This window comes from Vicugna pacos, chromosome 12, assembly GCF_048564905.1.
Source record: "Vicugna pacos chromosome 12, VicPac4, whole genome shotgun sequence".
In the NCBI taxonomy this organism is placed as follows: domain Eukaryota; kingdom Metazoa; phylum Chordata; class Mammalia; order Artiodactyla; family Camelidae; genus Vicugna; species Vicugna pacos.
Genome location: NC_132998.1, coordinates 47,777,068 through 47,794,374, shown reverse-complemented (window position 1 = coordinate 47,794,374; position 17,307 = coordinate 47,777,068). Strand labels below are relative to the sequence as shown.

General features: G+C 39.7%; 1 protein-coding gene across 2 annotated transcripts in view; it reads left to right on the top strand.

Annotated features, from left to right (window-relative positions):
* NAV3 (neuron navigator 3) overlaps window positions 1–17,307 on the top strand; it is a 309,585-nt gene that overhangs the window by 157,064 nt on the left and 135,214 nt on the right. For both annotated transcript variants that reach the window (XM_072973357.1, XM_072973356.1), the window contains exons 10-11: window positions 12,772–12,880; window positions 13,582–13,965. In XM_072973357.1, the coding sequence (XP_072829458.1) occupies window positions 12,772–12,880; window positions 13,582–13,965 (493 nt within the window). The remainder of the gene's footprint in view (window positions 1–12,771; window positions 12,881–13,581; window positions 13,966–17,307) is intronic.

Sequence of the window (17,307 nt, the reverse complement as noted above, 5' to 3'; positions counted from 1 at the left end):
ACCCATGTTTGATTTTTTCCCCAATTCCTTTTTCTTCCCACCATTTGATCATTTTTTCATACTGCCAGTTACAGATTTACATTTATGTAACTCAAAACATTATGTAGTACACGTGACACTTATACAGTGCTGTATGACAATTACATCTCAATAAAACTGGAAATTTTCTTTAAAATTTCCATTTAATGTTCTGATTTTTAATATAATATTTGGAAGTGAAGTATAAAATAGACCTTAAAATAATATAATAGTTTGATGGGTTTATTAGAAGGTATAATATTATTTTGTAGCAATAATTGTTGGTATAGAGCCATAGATTTGTCTATGATTTAGATAGGAATATAGTCAGAGGAAGAAACTAGCAAATAAATGCTGAAATGAGGCTTATCTGACTGTGTCATTCCTAATATCCCTTGTTTATCATTAGCCGGTAGTGGAATATTGAAAATTTCTCCCAATGCAAACTTGAGATTTCATGGAAGAAAGATATTGTATCTGATAGGGAAGGTATAAATTGAGTACTGTACTTGGAGAAATCTAGATGAGAGTATTCTGGTAGACCAGTGATGAGAGGATGACTGTCATTGGGAAGCAGGCCAGTGACAAGAACATAGGTCATACACCCTGGCCTTTCTTCTAATGATCTTGTCTTCTAATCCCTCCTGAGATACTTGTTCAGAATCTGCAATGTCTCTGTAACCTCACGTACCCCATTCTTGCTGCTAACAACCTCCTGTTTTAGTGTCTGTGCTTTGCTCTGACTCCACCCCTAGTTCTACCAGGATTTCCAGTTCATTGATGTCTCCACCTTTTACTTACCATCACCAAACTCTGCACATCTTTTCCTCCCTCCTTAGTCAGCTGAATTCCTGTAGGGACTGAATGTGATTTCACTCTTGCGTACACCAATTACTCCCTCGGCCCTCTCTCACTTCATTGTACTCATTGGATGAAACCACAGAGCTAGTCAATTTCAAGTCTCCACCTAGTCCCTACCAGCAATGAAAGATTCTGGTGAAAAACACATCACATGGGTTAGAAGCTCTATATCTAAAACATCATTGCCTTCGCAGTTGGCAGACCTCAGTGTCCTGGTAGAGTTTTGCCTAACCAGCATCCATTGCCCCATCTGCTAATAGCAGCACCTTGATTTGGCTTTTAGGGAACCATAGCCCCATCGACCTCTGCTCATGTGGTTCACGTGAAATTGGCCCGAGCAGATCCGATCAGAATGATCCATTCAGTTGACCACAGTGATTCTTTCAGGAGCGGACATGTGACCCAATTCAGCTCAATCAGAACCAATGAGAATCAGTCCCATAACTTTTTCTAACATTATTAGAGAAGAGATAACTCTGTTTTTCCACAAGACCTGAAGCTAATCAAAAGACAGCTTGAAGCTGCTGGCAGTTATCTTCACCCTCAAGTGAACCAAACATAGAGAAAATGGAGGCCAAAGCAGGAGAGAACTAGCTCAAGATCAATGCAGGGAATGTCTGAGCCCCTGAAAAGGCCATGTCAGGAACTCTCTCTCCCTCCTCCTTTGCACTCTCCTGTTATGTTACCCAGGGAAAATCCCTTTTTGTGCCTAACCAAGTATGAAAAGCATCCCTATTGTGTGACCAGCGAGATGCATGACACATAAAGATTTGTGATGCTGTTAAGGAACAGACTTGAGTGGTTCACACTGAAAAGCAGCTTTGTTTGAGGGATTCACTAAGTCAGTAGGAAGCTTAGCTCTTTACGTTTTACCTACGTGGTAGCTCATTTGAACTTACAGAAACAATGTCTCTGTGATTAAATGGTAGCAGAAGTCAAAAATGTAGTTAATTGTGGTGCGTCCAGAAATTAACACAACATTGTAAACTGACTATATCTCAATAAAAAAAAAATCGTGGTGTGAAGATCGGTGTCAGAAAGGAGTGACACTCAGTAAAATGTCATGCTGAAGAAAACTCAGGACTCTTACAATTGGGAGGTCCTAAATCCCTCCAAAGTCTTTACGTGTATCTCTCAAGTTTCCCGCTATTTATTATGCTTTTAGGGAGGAAGTTAGTGATATTTACCCAGTCTGATGATGGTGATTCTATTAATTATTACAGTCATGTATTATATAATTTGTGACAAAGAGTGAGTGAGCCTCTTGCTTCCAGCCTGTCCTTTAAGATTCATGCCATGACCTCAATATTACAAGTCTGGCTGAATTGATGGTTCAGTTTTTTTTACTGCTTTGGCTTGGGTTTTATTCTCTCATTCATTGACAAAAAGAATTTGGCCTCAGAGACCATCCCTTTCATCAAGTGCCAAGAGATCCTGCCAAATGTAAAGTGAGCTTGATTTTTTCATTCCACAGGAATCATTCAGAAAGTTTTTATTTTTTTTCTAATACGTAGGTTCACACTTGCCCCTTGTTTTGCATAAGGCCATGTGCCGACATGGATAACCTTTGTTTAATCCATCTTTTAACCTTCATCTAGAATTTGCATTTAATTTAGAATGGTGATAGATGCCAGACTGAATCAGAATCAGCAAAGCCAGTGTGTCATTCTTAAATACAAATAATTAAATAATTGGATGAATTCAACAAATCCTTTTAGAAGTGAGAATTTAGATTAAACAAAGGGGAAAATGAATGGTTACATGGTTTGTTCTGTTTTGTTTTTCTGACTTCCCAAACTTTGTATTGAATAATGGGAAATATCTGGTGTTTAAGACTTTTGTAAATGATCACTTAATTTGCCTTTTTCTTGGATGTTTACAAAGATTAAGATGATCAAGCTTAGGTCATTTAAATCAGTTTAGATCTTTTTCTTAAATAGCTACTTTATAATTGTGTTTACTAGGGAGCTCAAAAACACTTCTTTTCAGAACATTACAGTAGCTATACTTTATGTGAAGTCTTGGCTAAATTAGAGTGACTCGCATTTTTAGCCTTGACTGGGTGTATTCATTACTTACGTGCTGAGACGTCCTCCTCCTCCTTGTGTAACATACATTTAAACGGATGAATACAAATAAGTACAAATACACCCATGTGTGAATGTACAGGCAAAGCCAGTAGAGATAACTGCCTCTAGAGAAGCAGTAATTGGATTCCCCTCTGTTGTTCAAGGTAAACTTAAGGACTGACGTAGCTCCCGGGGGAAAAACGACTGTAGCTACAAGTTGACAACCGTATCTTTAAACCAAGAAGCAAACAAAAATGCCCTTTTGATGTTTTTCTCTGTTTAGGGTTATAGCTTCAAAATAAGCAGCCCCTCATTAATGTCTCCTTTGGACTTAGTTCACCCCTTTCTAAATTCACCTCTAACGGAGGAGTATGTTTTTTGCCCCCTTGAATCAGGATGGACCGTGTGATTGGATTTGACCAATGATATGTGAGTGGAAAAATGACATGAGCTATTCTTGAGCAGAAACTTGGGTTTCTCCTACCTTTTTCCCTCTGTCAAGTTATCAGCATATCCTGGACTGAAGGATTTGCTCTTCTAGCCTGGGTCTTAGTATAAAGGGTACCTGGATCAGAGCTGCAGCCAACATAGGATGGACACTGATGTGAGCAAAAGTGAATCTTTGTTTCTGTAAGCCACTGAAATTTCTAAATAATTTTGTAAATATAATACAATTTAGTCTAAGCCAGAATTTCTCAACCTTGGCTCTGTTGACATGTATTAATTCTGCATAATTCTTTGCTGGGGTTGGGGGGATGCTGTCCTCTCATTGTAGGATATACAGCAGCATCGTTGACCCCTCCCTTTCAGATGTCAGAAGCACCACACCCTCATTTGTGATGACTTAAATGTCTCTCACTAGTGCTGAATGTCCCTATAGGGGAACCAGTTGAAACCCACTAGTCTCAGCCTAGAAGTTCTCAAAGTAGGGGTTCCAGAGCTAGCAGTATCTACATTACCTGGGAATATGTTAGAAATGCAAAGCCTCACACCCCTTTCAGACCAACTGCATGAGTAGGAATGGGGTGGGGCCCAGCGAGCTATGTTGTAATAAGCCCTCTGAGAGGTTCTGAACACTCAAGTTAGAGAACCGCTGGTCTCAGCTGAGCTGATTGGTACATAGGTCTCCTTGTATAAAGAGAGGGCATCATTATTGCTTTCACTTAGAGATGCTCAAGGTTAACTCCTTCAATGCCTAAATCATAAGAATTACCTTTTTTTTGAACCTGTAAGACTTTATGCTATATGTGTACTTTAATGTAATACATGTCAAGCAAATTAAAGTTTTATAACCTCAACAAATTGACTGTAGTCTCGTAATCTGGTGATTCACTGGATCACGATAACCCCAAAGGAAGGGAAAAAAAAAGATGTTTTTCTTAGGAATCCAAAATGGAGTGGCATTTTAGTCTTTTAAAAAGCACTGTGTAAGATAATGTTTTTGGAAGGATAATTGTCAGTTTCTGTGGTTCAGCCTTTGTACCCTCATTTTGTTTAAGCTCATTCTATAGAAACTATTTTTGAAGAGTGAAGAATTGAGAATCAGTATTCATAATTCACATTTGTTTAACTGCAAAAAGTATTTCATCACAAGTAATTATTCTTTCCATCGAATTCTCTTTTATGTAGCTGTGAAAAATGGATCCCCCTTGAACCTGGGCATAAGGAATAATTAACTTGGCAAAGTAGGTTATCATACATAAAGGTATAAGCCGTGTACATGAAAATGCTAATTTATACAGTTAGGAGGTTTGGCATTTCCCCTAGTTCAGGTTAGCAAAATGAGGTGAAAAAGCAGAATTAATTTACTCGTATTAGCTCAGAAAATGCTAGGGAATTATATCAATTTGAATGACACAATTAAATTTTTTGATCTATTTCTCCACTTCCACCTTTTAGTAAGGAGTGTTTATGGGCAGAAAACCAGAAAATTTTCCCTGTTACTCTTTTCATCACCTCTCAGTGGTATACGTGGTTTCTACTGTACTTGATAAGTGTTTTAAAAGTTTTCCTAAAATCAGAATTTCAGGGTGGTGATTACAACCAGTACAAGATAAATACAGGACATTTGTCTTCCTGGCTTTCTGCTTTTTATCAAAATATTAAAAAAATTAAAAGCAGATGATACAGCAATAGGTTTATGGACTGGACCAGGAAAAATGCTCAGTGTCAGAAAACATAATGTACATTTGATGGTTTTTGTCACATCCTGATCTACACACTTGGCCACCCGCTTTCAACTATATGCCTTGAGAGAAAATATTCCTTCTCAAAAGAGAAAACAAAAACACCTTCAAGGTTTTCGTTGTTGTTTTACAGGAAGAAATGTTTTGATTTTTATTGTCACGTTAGGATTGTACTCAATATCTTCAGAATAAAAAGCCCTTGAATTTGTTCTTTAAAGAGTGAGGTGGAGTCTTTCCCTTTAAAGCATTATCTGTCAGCCGGTGGAGAGTGTCATGCTCCGTGTTTTAGCTCCTTTACACTCTTGAATTTGATTTGTGCTTTTGCAGCACAAATCCCAACATTCAGAAGACAGATCTGCCTGCTTCAGCTGCCTGCAGCGATAGAGAATTAGTCTGTCATTCTCAGTGTCGTGGAGTATGTGTTTAGTATGTGAGAGAGTGAGTGTGTGTGTGTGTTTGTGTGTGTGTGTCTGTCCGTATCCGAGGCAGGGTGGCCGAGAGTGATTTAAGCGTGCATAGGGTTAACAGTGTAGCATCTCATTCAGGCTTGGCTTTGAAACCTGTGGCATTCGAGGCTGGACAGCCGCTTCCGTGCCTCTGTTTTAATTTAGCAGGATGTTTGCTGCCATGGCAGCCAGCAGCCTTCACTGCAGCAGCGAGGAAGAGCCATAGATCTGGGGATGCAGGTGGAATGCTAAAACGCGAGAGGCTCGTACAGGGCTGGTTTTGGTGCTTAATCTCTGTTCTTACGGGGCTTGGATGCGGAGGCTATACACGCTGCACTGTCAGTTCCTCTAGAGTCAAGGGCTGCAGACTTAGATCATTGAAGGGCTCGTAAGAGGCAGGAGAAAAAAAAAGAAAGAAAAGAAAAGAAAAGCAAGAGACATCGCTGGTGCTTCACTACCTCACATTTGGGAATATAGAAGCAGTAGAGGGAAATGTGGACCCATCGCCCTGCTGAGACATGTGATTGGATGAAGACTGGAAAACGTAGTTGGTTTCCTGTGCTACTTTTCCTCTGGAGCGGTGTCTTTGGTGAACTCTTCTCTGCTTCCGATATACACAAGCAAAATGTTTGTAAGTACTGCTGAGGAGGGGCGCAGCAGGCCAAGCGGAATTGTGGGCAACTCCTGGTCGTGCTGTGCCTCTAGACTCTGTGTGAATGTTTGAGCCTTGCCTGAGCTTTTATTGAAGTGCGTGTGTTAATTACAACGCAAAGGGCCAGTTGTGCAGTTGCAAAAAGGCAATATGAATTCCAGTTGAAAAAGGAGAAAAGCCAGGAAGAAGAGCCATGCAGCGGCCGGCCAAACTCTCTGTGTTCCGGAGCAAAGAAGGAAGGCGACCGGGAGCTTGCCTTCAGAAGCAAAAGTCGCTGACCAGTCTTTCCCTCAGCAGTGAGGGGGAGAGACGACCTACTGTGCGCATTTCCAACTGGTTTGGAAATGCCGCCAAGGCCAGCCAGAGGGAGTCCAGCTATGCAGAGAGGCGCTCCCTGTCCAGGTTTGTGTCACGGTCCGTGCAGTCCCTGTACCACACCAGCGGCCCCGGGGCCTGGAGCCTTCTGCCTGCCAGCCACTCAGGCAGCGAGGGCTTAGAGGAATGGACTTGCAGAAAAGGCTTGGAAGGGGAGAGTGATGAAGATAGCCGATCCGAGGACGAAAATGGGTCCTCCAGGCCAGGCAGCATCAGCAGGAGCTGGGCGGAGGAGGAGGGAGAGAGCTGCCTGCGGGAAGGCACCGCTCACCTGGATGAGGATGTGATCCTGACGATGCTGGGCGACCTGGAACAGGCGCTTTACACTGACTTGCTAGGTAAGTCGGGGCTGCTCCTCAGAGGAGGATGGAGTTTTAAGAAGCTGCCCCCTTTGCATGAACCAAATCGCGTCTTGTCTTCTGACTCATATTTTTAAAACTATCGTTATGCAAAACAATTTAAGATTCCTTGTCTCCTGAAATTCTTTTCTTCGTCAAACTGAACCATGAGAACCGTTGTAAAGTAGAAAGTTTTTTTCTCTGTGTAGAAAGTCACTAGCAGCAACCCGCCCTGGGAGTTACTGGCCTGCGGTCTAGTGCGCTCCAGACATCCGGAAGTAACGGGTAACCTTTTAAAACTCCAAATGTGTTTTTTACTTAGTCATTAACGGGGCCTAATTTATTGGACTTCCCTCAAGGTGACCTCAGCACAGATTTAGAATGAAGGATGGACACATTGTTTTGTAGAGCTGAGTTTCTTCTGCTGCCTCAGTGCTGTCTGAGTAGATGGCGTGGCTGGTACGTCAGTGACGAGCACCATGCTTTCTAGTTACTCTTCCAGAAATGCAGAGGCCTCTTCTCAGGGCTTGACTCACTTTTTTATTTTTTTTTTATTTTTATTTTTTTTTAGTGTTTGGCAAAAAATACTTCTGAGTGTGTATGTGTTACAACTGTTTCTGTTACTGTGGAGATGAGTGTGAGCTGTTGTGGTACTTTACACACTAGGCCTTTTTGACGCCATGATTCTTGGCGGTAACTTCTGGCATACTCTGTGATGAACTAGGCATGACCATGTCTGAAGTAACCCTTCGGTTTTGCTATTTGCCTAAATAGCTAAACTGTAGACATTTTAACAGTTAAGTCTCAATTCAGTGCTCTGCTGAAGCATATTTGTATCAGATGATGCCTTTTCCCAAAACTCATAAGCATTTAAACCATTGACCACATCCTATTTTATGTCAAGGTGCTATTTCCACAAAGGACTTCACATAGGGCTCCTTAAATTCGAAAGAATTAAACCGGACCAGTGATCTCTTTGTTTCTGATTCATACAACTGATGCCAAATAGCAGGTTTTTTATTCTCTCTGTAGACCCTCCTGTTACAAGGTGCTTTAGGAGATTTTCTGGAATCTTAGTGAACCAGCTTTAGAAGATGAAAGCTTAGAGAGAGAGAGCAGAGGCGAATCTTGCTCAATTTTTCACGTCAGTTTGGCTTTAAAAGAGTAATGTTTGCACAGTTGTGGGAAGAGTGGTTTCTGAATCTGAATACACCAGGTGCTCAGACGCTGAAGATTTACTTCTTCACCATTGTGTGATTTCTGTGATGAACTGCTTCTCATAAAAAACCTGCATGCAGTACAAAGGCAAGCGAGAGAGTCTTAATCCTTAAGAATCTTTTTTTCCCTCTTGCTCCTCTGGAACAGTAGAATCAAATAATAGTCATCTTTGCCTTGAAAAGGGTAGCATTTATCTTGTTCTAAGTACCTCTTATGTAAGTATTTTCAAAGATAGGACCAGAGTGAAGTCCCCTGACAGCATGTGTTAGTCGCTCTGCTAAATTATAGCATGCTGTGGGCGGGTGTATATATGACACATACCTTTTTGTGCATAAATAACTTGAAGCGTTACTGTCAGAGGGTAATCTCTCAATAGGTGTCTGTGTAGTCCATGGTTTTTAAACTGAGCATCTGCTTGTACTTATGGGATTATTCTCTTTAAGGCTTCCCCCCCCACACACACATATGCCAGTATTCAAATGCAAGTGAGAAAGTAAGAGAAAGAGATTATTTAAATGGCTCTGATATGAATAATCATATCAGGATAATGAAGCCTTGCAATGCAGTTCCCTAAATAATGATGCATGTTAAGTTGGTAAATATGGTAACTATATCCAAGCCCACAGCGCACAGGAATTTCAGGATTTCTGCCATGTGCTTGACTAGATTCTGCTCTGACTCAAAATGGCCTCTTCCAAGTTAGTTTTTAGGCAGGGTTTCTTGAGTTTCACTCTTTACTCTTGGACATCCTAGTAAATCAGACAGACTAGGGTCTGTGCTATCACAACATAGAAGAATATTTAAAAGGTAGCTGTAAAGTTATTAGCCACATTTTGCTGTCCCCCCCACCAAACTGTCTGGTTTAACCAGATGAGTGGAAAATTTTTCTACCCAGCTCACTCACAAAGTTAGGGTGACTTCGCCAAATAAATCAGACAGCCGTAGTCTAAAAAATAACACTTGTAGTGTAGCTGGTGTAGAGGACACAATTCTCTGTGAATCAGGTTCATTCAGATATAATTTGATTTCCTCTTAAAAGATGACAGGGCTGACAGTGTTAATTACACTGTGTGTAATTAATGCCTAAAACGTAAGAGCAGGACCACACAGATTAAATGGTCTGTCTGCCACTAAGTGAAAAATGCAGAAGCGCCAAATTGAGCCTGTTCCTCTGAGCCCTGCTCATAGAGAAGAGTTTACAGGCAAAAAGAAAGCAGTTTGCACCACTGGTAAAAACTCACAGTGAATTGCAGAAGGTGCCATTCTGGAAAAATGTGTGTAAGCCTTTATTTATTAATTTATTTTTCTGACACTTCTGAGGCTTCCTTCAGGAATAATAGCTGGCTTTGAGATGACAAAAGTGAAAGGGGATACAACATTTTTGCGACTAAATAAATTTCTCATGTGCAGTTTTCTGCTAACTTTCATTTGCTCCTAAATATTTAATGTTACTTGTGCTCTCCCATTTGACCTTTTCAGTTGCGATCCCCTCCCCACCCCCAATTCTCTAGACATCATCTGGATACAAATTTACAGGATACTTCAGGCTAGTGCCATTCTTAGGGGGTTTGTGAGTGCATTTGACTTTATCTTGCCTGTTGTGGGTCACTGAGAACATTTCCTGCAGTAAGTTTTGATCTGGTTATTATGTTTCACGACACGAATGAAGCAGCAATTATGTTTTGCTCCGTAAGTGCTGGGAGGGAAAAGTCCATTTGTCTGATTGTCCTGAGTGGTGCCGTGTCATGAGTGGATGTCCTGAGGAGAAAAACCAAAGGAGGGATGGGGTGGTGGTTCTGAGTCAAGAGGGAAGCTGTATAAACAAACAGTGGCTTCAGTTGGAGGGATCCAAGGATCTAAGATGCCTGTTGGATAGGAAGAAGGAACTGTAAAGGGAGATAAAGAAGATGTGAAAAAAACCTTAGTGAAATGGGATGGCTGAAAATACAATGTTCTTAAAGTTATGTAAAAAAAGACATTGAATGTAATTCAAACATCAGTGTTACTAATATTTTGCAGTTGGGAAGTGATTGAGATACAGCTTGATTGTAATGTGAAAGTTCTCCCAGGGGGAAGGGGCTCAGGGACAGGGGACATGTGATGGTGTATTTTAGAAACTTGTGTAAGGTCAACAGCTTGCATTCCTTCTTAATCTCCAATAAAATTCATCTCAACACTTTCTCCTTTAAGATTTTTCATCTCCTATCATTACTTAGAATCTTTGGTTTCTCTGTGGTATGAAATCTCAGATACACTACTGAATATTAGCTTTAGTGCTTCTCCAGTTTTGTCTCATCCTTCACTGTTTCTTTGGCCCACTTTGAGTAAAATCCCCTCTTCACCTCTGCCTTTCCTTTGACTGTAATGATATTTCTTTTTCCTACTCTTTAAGAATTTCCTTACAGAATCTCCCTTTTTCTTCAAGGCTCTACCAGATTATTTAGAGGTAAGAGGTCAACTTCTTTCTAGCCATTTCTCAAATATTCTGTTATATTTATAAGGATGGAAGACTTCCCATAGAAAAAAATGATTAGAGTCTTAAGGGTTATTAACAATTCTGAGTTTTAAAATAAGGTTAATCTATGAGGTTAAAGATTGTATGACTTGAATTAGGGTAGGGAAAGTCTACAGCATGTGGCTTTTTTAATTCTTAAAAATGTATTTACTGAGGGAGGTTTTTTCGATGCTTTGTAAATTTGAAATAATAATGCAGTTATTAAGCAAATGTCAATCATTGAAATAAGTTGTAAATTAAAAGGAAGAGATTTGCTGACTGACAGCAGAGTAGCAACCATCCAGGATGAAGAATGAGGAACACTGTAGTCATGCTTGGCTGCAGAAGGAATTAGCAGTTATCTTTTTGAGAGGCTGTAGGGGGAGGGTGTAACTCAGTGGTAGAGCACGTGTTTAGTGTGAATGAGGTCCTGGGTTCAATCCCCAGTACCTCCATTAAAAAATAGATAGATAGGTAGATAGATAGATAGATAGATAGATAGATAGATAGATAGATAGATAGGTAGATCGATCGATCGATCGATCGATCTAATTACCCCCACTCCCCAAAAAGAGAAGCTAAAATTAAATGTCTGCCATAGTAAAGTGGTATAAAGTTGTTCAGCTGGTTTCAGAGCCATTGGAATCACTGTGTGGAAGTTAAATGGGGGCAAATGATTGTTCACCCTCAGAAATGTTTTTGTAATTGGACCTAATTAGTCTAATATTGAAAAGAGTCATCTCTTACTGGAGAGGAGGAAGCCTTTTCGATCTTGGAGCCTTTAGGCAGAGACACATGGCCACCTCCCTAGTCAGACCAAGATTTCTTTCCTCACTGGCTGAGAGGTGAGGCAGGACAGTCTCTGAAATCCCTACCAACTCTAGGATTCTATTACAAATGTTAAACGGGTGCGTTTTTCTGTGTGTGTTTTAAAAATGTGGCATGAATATTTTGGAAGAAAAGTGAACAGGTTGAATATCTACCTATGCTCTTAAAACAGATTGTAGACATGCACCTTGACTTGTCTGTGTGACAGTTTTCATACTGGAATTTAATATATGCTACTTTGACCTTCACTTTTCCTTCTTTTTTTCTTTTCCTTCCACACCTTTTCCCTTCCTTTCCCTTCCCTTCCCTTCTCTTCCCTTCCCTTCTCTTCCCTTCCTCTTCCTCCTTTTCCATCTCCTATCTTCTCTCCCCTTCATCAATTTATTTCCCTTCCTTTCTTTTCTTCCTTCTTTCTTTTTATTAAAATTTCTCATCACTGGACATCATCCTGAACCCAAGTTGAACACAATTAAGACTATGTTTCCTTTCCTCCCTTTCTAGGTTCTTCTTATTACACGGATTCGCCAGCTTCAATGCCCACTGGCCTGGGAATTTTTACATAGCCATAGACAAATGATTTAATGGCATCTCTGCCCCCAAATGATAGATAGAGATTGTGTAAGGCCAATGTTCGTCACCCTGGCAGAGCTATTTATTTCATGCGTAGACTCATTCCTGGTTTAGATGCCTAGGACCACACTGGAACTCTAGTGTCACATGTGCATGTTTTGATTCCCTGTAGAAAGTGGAGAAATAATTAAAAATAAATCCATCCAATGACCTGAATATTGGGTCATGAGTTCAATAAAATAAAAGACTATAAAAGATATTACATCTATAAGAAAAGCTTTCTCTATCTTATTCCCCAGAGTCCAAATATATACTTGCTACATAAGTCAAGTTTATCTCAGTTATTGTGAGTACACTTTGAAGCAGATAATTATGGAAATAATTAGGATCCAAATAATTTTGGATTTTTAAATAACGCTCAGAAACATGGAGCACTATATAGCCTGTTTCCAAATGACTCTCATTTCTCAATGACATAGACCTACAGAGTATTATTGCACTCTCATCACTTCAGATTATTACTTGTAACATTACACTATTCACATTTTATTTGTGGGAAAAATATTATAATTTTCAGATGATAATAATCATTTGGAATTTCCTGCCTATTATTTTACTTTTAAGAAAAGGAACTTGCATTACTTATATATGTATATAATTATCCTCAGGATAGTAAATGACGTGAATAGCAATGTATTATTACGTTATTTTTCTAGGTGAAGACCCTGAAACAAGAAGAATGAGAACAGTTAAAAACATAGCAGATTTGAGGCAGAATTTGGAAGAGACTATGTCTAGTCTTCGTGGGACCCAGATAAGCCACAGGTCTTCCTCATTTCTGCATAACTTTGGGACAACAAAGGAAAAAAATTAATTTTAAGCACTTAACTTCTTATAATGAGAAATAAGACATTTTTGTTTTCTCTTACTATTTTCTCACTTAAATTTTACATGGCAATCAACCAGTGACTTCTCAGCACATACCTAGTGATTTTTTTTCTCCCATTCATCTCTTCTTCAATATGATTTCCCATCCAGTCTGAATTAGCTGCTGCAACCACACCATCACAGCTGAGTGGATTTTTCTTCCTGCCTTATGTAACAGTAGCAGAAGTTGTAGTTAAAATGCATCTGAGGAGGGCTGGTAGAGAGTCTTTCAAACCTAAGTTTAGTTAACTTCCAAAATGATACTCAGAAGCCTACGAAGGGTTAAATTAAGTGTTGGTTGAGAACATGGAGCAAGATTTTGTTTTATCTAAAACATAATGATGGCCTTTCTTTTAAAGCAAATAAAATAAAAACAAATCGAAACAAAACGAAACTAAATGATGAATGAATGTCCCTTCCTGCATTTTGATATCTGAAGAGATGTTTAGAATCTTAAAATGAATGTATAATTTGACTTTCATGAAAATGGACATACTTGTAAGAAGTAACTCAAGTGTAGGCTTTCCTGCCTTCATGCATTCTTGGTCCATGGCCCCACGTAAATCAGAGTATAGTGATTTCTCTATTTTATTTGACAGCACCCTCGAGACAACATTTGACAGCACCGTGACGACAGAAGTGAATGGAAGGACCATACCCAACTTGACAGGTCGACCTACTCCCATGACCTGGAGGTTGGGCCAGGCGTGCCCTCGACTTCAGGCTGGAGATGCTCCCTCCCTGGGTGCTGGCTACCCCCGCAGCGGTACCAGTCGCTTCATTCACACAGACCCCTCAAGGTTCATGTACACCACGCCTCTCCGTCGAGCTGCTGTCTCTCGGCTAGGAAACATGTCACAGATGGACATGACTGAGAAAGCAAGCAGTGACCTGGACGTGTCTTCTGAAGTTGATGTTGGTGGATATATGAGCGATGGAGATATCCTTGGGAAAAGTCTCAGGACTGATGACATCAACAGTGGGTAAGTGGCCCTGAGCCCTGGTCTCTAAGAGAATTGTGTGAACAGAGGTGTCTACAAGGATGCATTAGCTGTAAGAAGGGAATGTGGCTTCATTAATAAAGTTACAAAAAATGTGAGAAACCTAAAGTTATTTGGGGGTATTTTAGCCCTCTCTTCTGCTCATTCATGAAAAGTATACAAAATTTCTGTAAAATCTCTTCATTATAATCCATTAAATTTTCCAGTTGTTAGTTTAGAGAAACACATGGGCCCTGTGTTTTTCAGAGTGACTTTCACATGCTTCTTCAGTAACAGATTTTGTAGTGAAGGACGTGGGAAGGAGACAGGAGGAGTTCTGCTGAGCTGCTTGATTTTTTTTTTTTTTTGACTTGTCAAAGCTGCCTGTAACTGCTTTGAGGAACACATATTTTCTGGCATTCTTCAATTATGCACCTCCAATCTAGCTTGAGGGAAAATCATTTTAGATTTGAGAGTTTCAATCTATTTATTGTCTTTTAATGGTATTAAATTTTTTTTGTATCCCCTTTTTGTCTTCTGCTTCCTATTACATTCCAAAAATGTTGTGATTATAAAACTGTTAATAGTGTTTTGGCATTTGGGAATATTTAGTTCAGTCTCAGGATGAGCCCCAATGGAGGAAATAGGATAGTCTGTTGAAACCACTTCTCTTAATCACTGTAGTTGCCCTTTTGAAAACTTATTACCTACTTCACTCTTGTTAAGTACTTTAAGGACATTAATTCTTTAACCCCAAGCCCCTCACCAACCCTTATGAGGTGAGTATTTTTATACCTGTTTTACAGATGAGGAAATTGATCCCAATAGGCCCCATTCATAATAAGCTGAAGGAAAGGCTAGACTTACATTAGAACCCAGATGAATCTGACTTTAAATCCCAGGCTCTGTAATGCAAGAAAAAGCTTTCCAATGAACTTTATCTATACTTTTCATGTGAGTCTGGGTTTGACCTGTTCTTTGCATCTGAGAGGATCAGTGTCAGAAATCATTCTTCTGTACAAGTAACCCTTCCTGACCTCTTTCTTGAAAAGCTTGTCTGAATGATGACAAGGCCTTTAAAAGTACAAAGGAGGTTTTGATCAGACTTACAGCTCTGCTTTGATGTCCTTATTCTCACCCGGTGGCCACCTTCTCTCAGTTTCTAAAGATCAAGCATTAGGGAGACAGGTGATCATTAATTTGGGTAGGAAGTAGTTGAGTTGCCACTGGAGTCAGAGTGTCTAAATTAAGTCTCTGTCTCTCATTTGCTATCTGCGGACCCCTGGGAGCTTAAGTTATCCACATTCCTTTCTGTAATAAAGACAAAATTGCAGAATCTTCATGAAATTGTTAGGGGTGAAGGAAGTAACCCACAAACTTGTACTTAGCACCAAGCCTGTCACAATGTAAGTGCTCAGTAAATGTATCATCCCCATCATAATGACATTTAATATCATTGGTAATTGTTAACCTAATGATTAATAACTTAACAATCATAGTATATGATCTCATATAGGAGATAGTAGAAATTGCGGGAGACGTGAGGAATTCTGGCAAAAGAATAGAGAAGAGGGATCGTGAGCTGAATCATGTATGAATATACGTGTGTATTCAGAAATATTTGGTGAGTTCCAACTATGGATCAAACAACATTCTAGGCACTGTGTTCAGTGGTGAACAATATAGACACATTGCCTGCCCACTTATCACTCATGTGTTAGTGTTTTTATATTTTTCTAGGTGCTCATTTATTCAACAAATGAATAGTAATATATGTACATATGTGTGTAAGTGTGTGTATGTACATTCTTAGATAAGTATTTTTTCAAAGACAATTTAAAAAAAACTGAGTGCTGCTAATGATAATATATTTGACCATCATACCTGTACTCAGGAACATTTTGTATTTTCCAGGACTCTAGCTGTGTTAATGAAGACTCACTTCTGTAACAGAAAATCTTGGTATCTTAATACCAAGAAGTTAATTCCTCCTTCGCATAAAACCCTCCTTGGTGTTTCTGATCCTCAGTTGGGCACTGTGTATCATACAGTCTTTCAGAGACTAAGCTGGATGGTAGATAACTGCTATTATCCAGCCAGATTTCTGATGTCACCCTGGGCATTGATTTCAACAGGCAGATGACAAAAAGAGAGAAAGAACCGTGGTGTTAAGAGTATTTCATATGCTTCAGGGCTGGAAGTGGTCCATGTGACTTCTATCTGCCTTTCCATAGCCAGGACAGCTGTGTCCCCACATCTGACTGTCAGCACGGCCAGGAACCACAGTTCAGCTGTGTGCCCGGGAGGAAGAGGAAATTGATTTGATGCGAGCTAGCTGGTCTCTGCTGAACTCACTAATGAGAAATTTTTTAAATATTGTCATGTCCTTTGTTTTTCCTACTTGTTTCCTGCCTCAGAATTCAGATTTCTGTTCTCCATTTTTGTTCCCTGTTGGTCTTTCAAAGGAGGCCTTGGATAGTCCCACAAATGAGTCTGTAAACATACGTTGGTGGTCTGCATGTTTTCTTTTGGCCAACAAAGTTATTAATATTCAGTATCAAAAGAAGAAGAAAAGGCATAAGTAAGAACTGCACAAATCCTGTATGAGAACTTCCTCCGGTGATGTTTACCTGTTGGGCCTTCTACATTTTGTCTTTCCCACGATAGAGTACAGAACACTGAAATTTAAAGAATGACTCAGTGTTCTCTTCCCTGGAGGGAGAGTGACCAGATGTGGTCGGTGGACAGTATCACTGGTCTCAGCTCAGGGGTTACTGGGGGTGTGGGGAGGACACCCAGGATGTGCTCTACCTCTTCATTGCTCATCAGTGAACATGGTATACGCATTGTCAGTACCAGGAGGATGCAACCCGATGTCTCAGCCTAGAATTAAAAGTTGGGAAGACATCCTGGGGACATTTTAATCTGATGTTTTCTTTAAGTAAAAAAAAAAGGACATTGAAATGTCTGTGCTACGATTCATGAAAAAACTGAGTGACAAAGTTCACTGTCTGTTCCCAATTTTTTCAAGTATGTTTTAGTGATTAAAGGGACAAAAGGCTCAAAAGACACAACAACGAATGAAGAGGTTTAATTTAGGATTTTTTTTTCTCATGTAACCTCAAGGAATGTCATGAAGTAAATGAGAGTGCAGTTTCATTTTTTTGTTTCATGTACTTCAGGTAGAACTCAGAGAATTAGTTAATCAGCATTCTGAGAATTTGAAATTTCTTGAAGCGTACAAATGCTTATCTCTTTCTTCTCGTCTTAAAATTGCTTTAAACACTTGGGGATGTGAATCTGCCAGTAATTAGGAATTATTCAGAGGAAGGCCTCTTACTTATA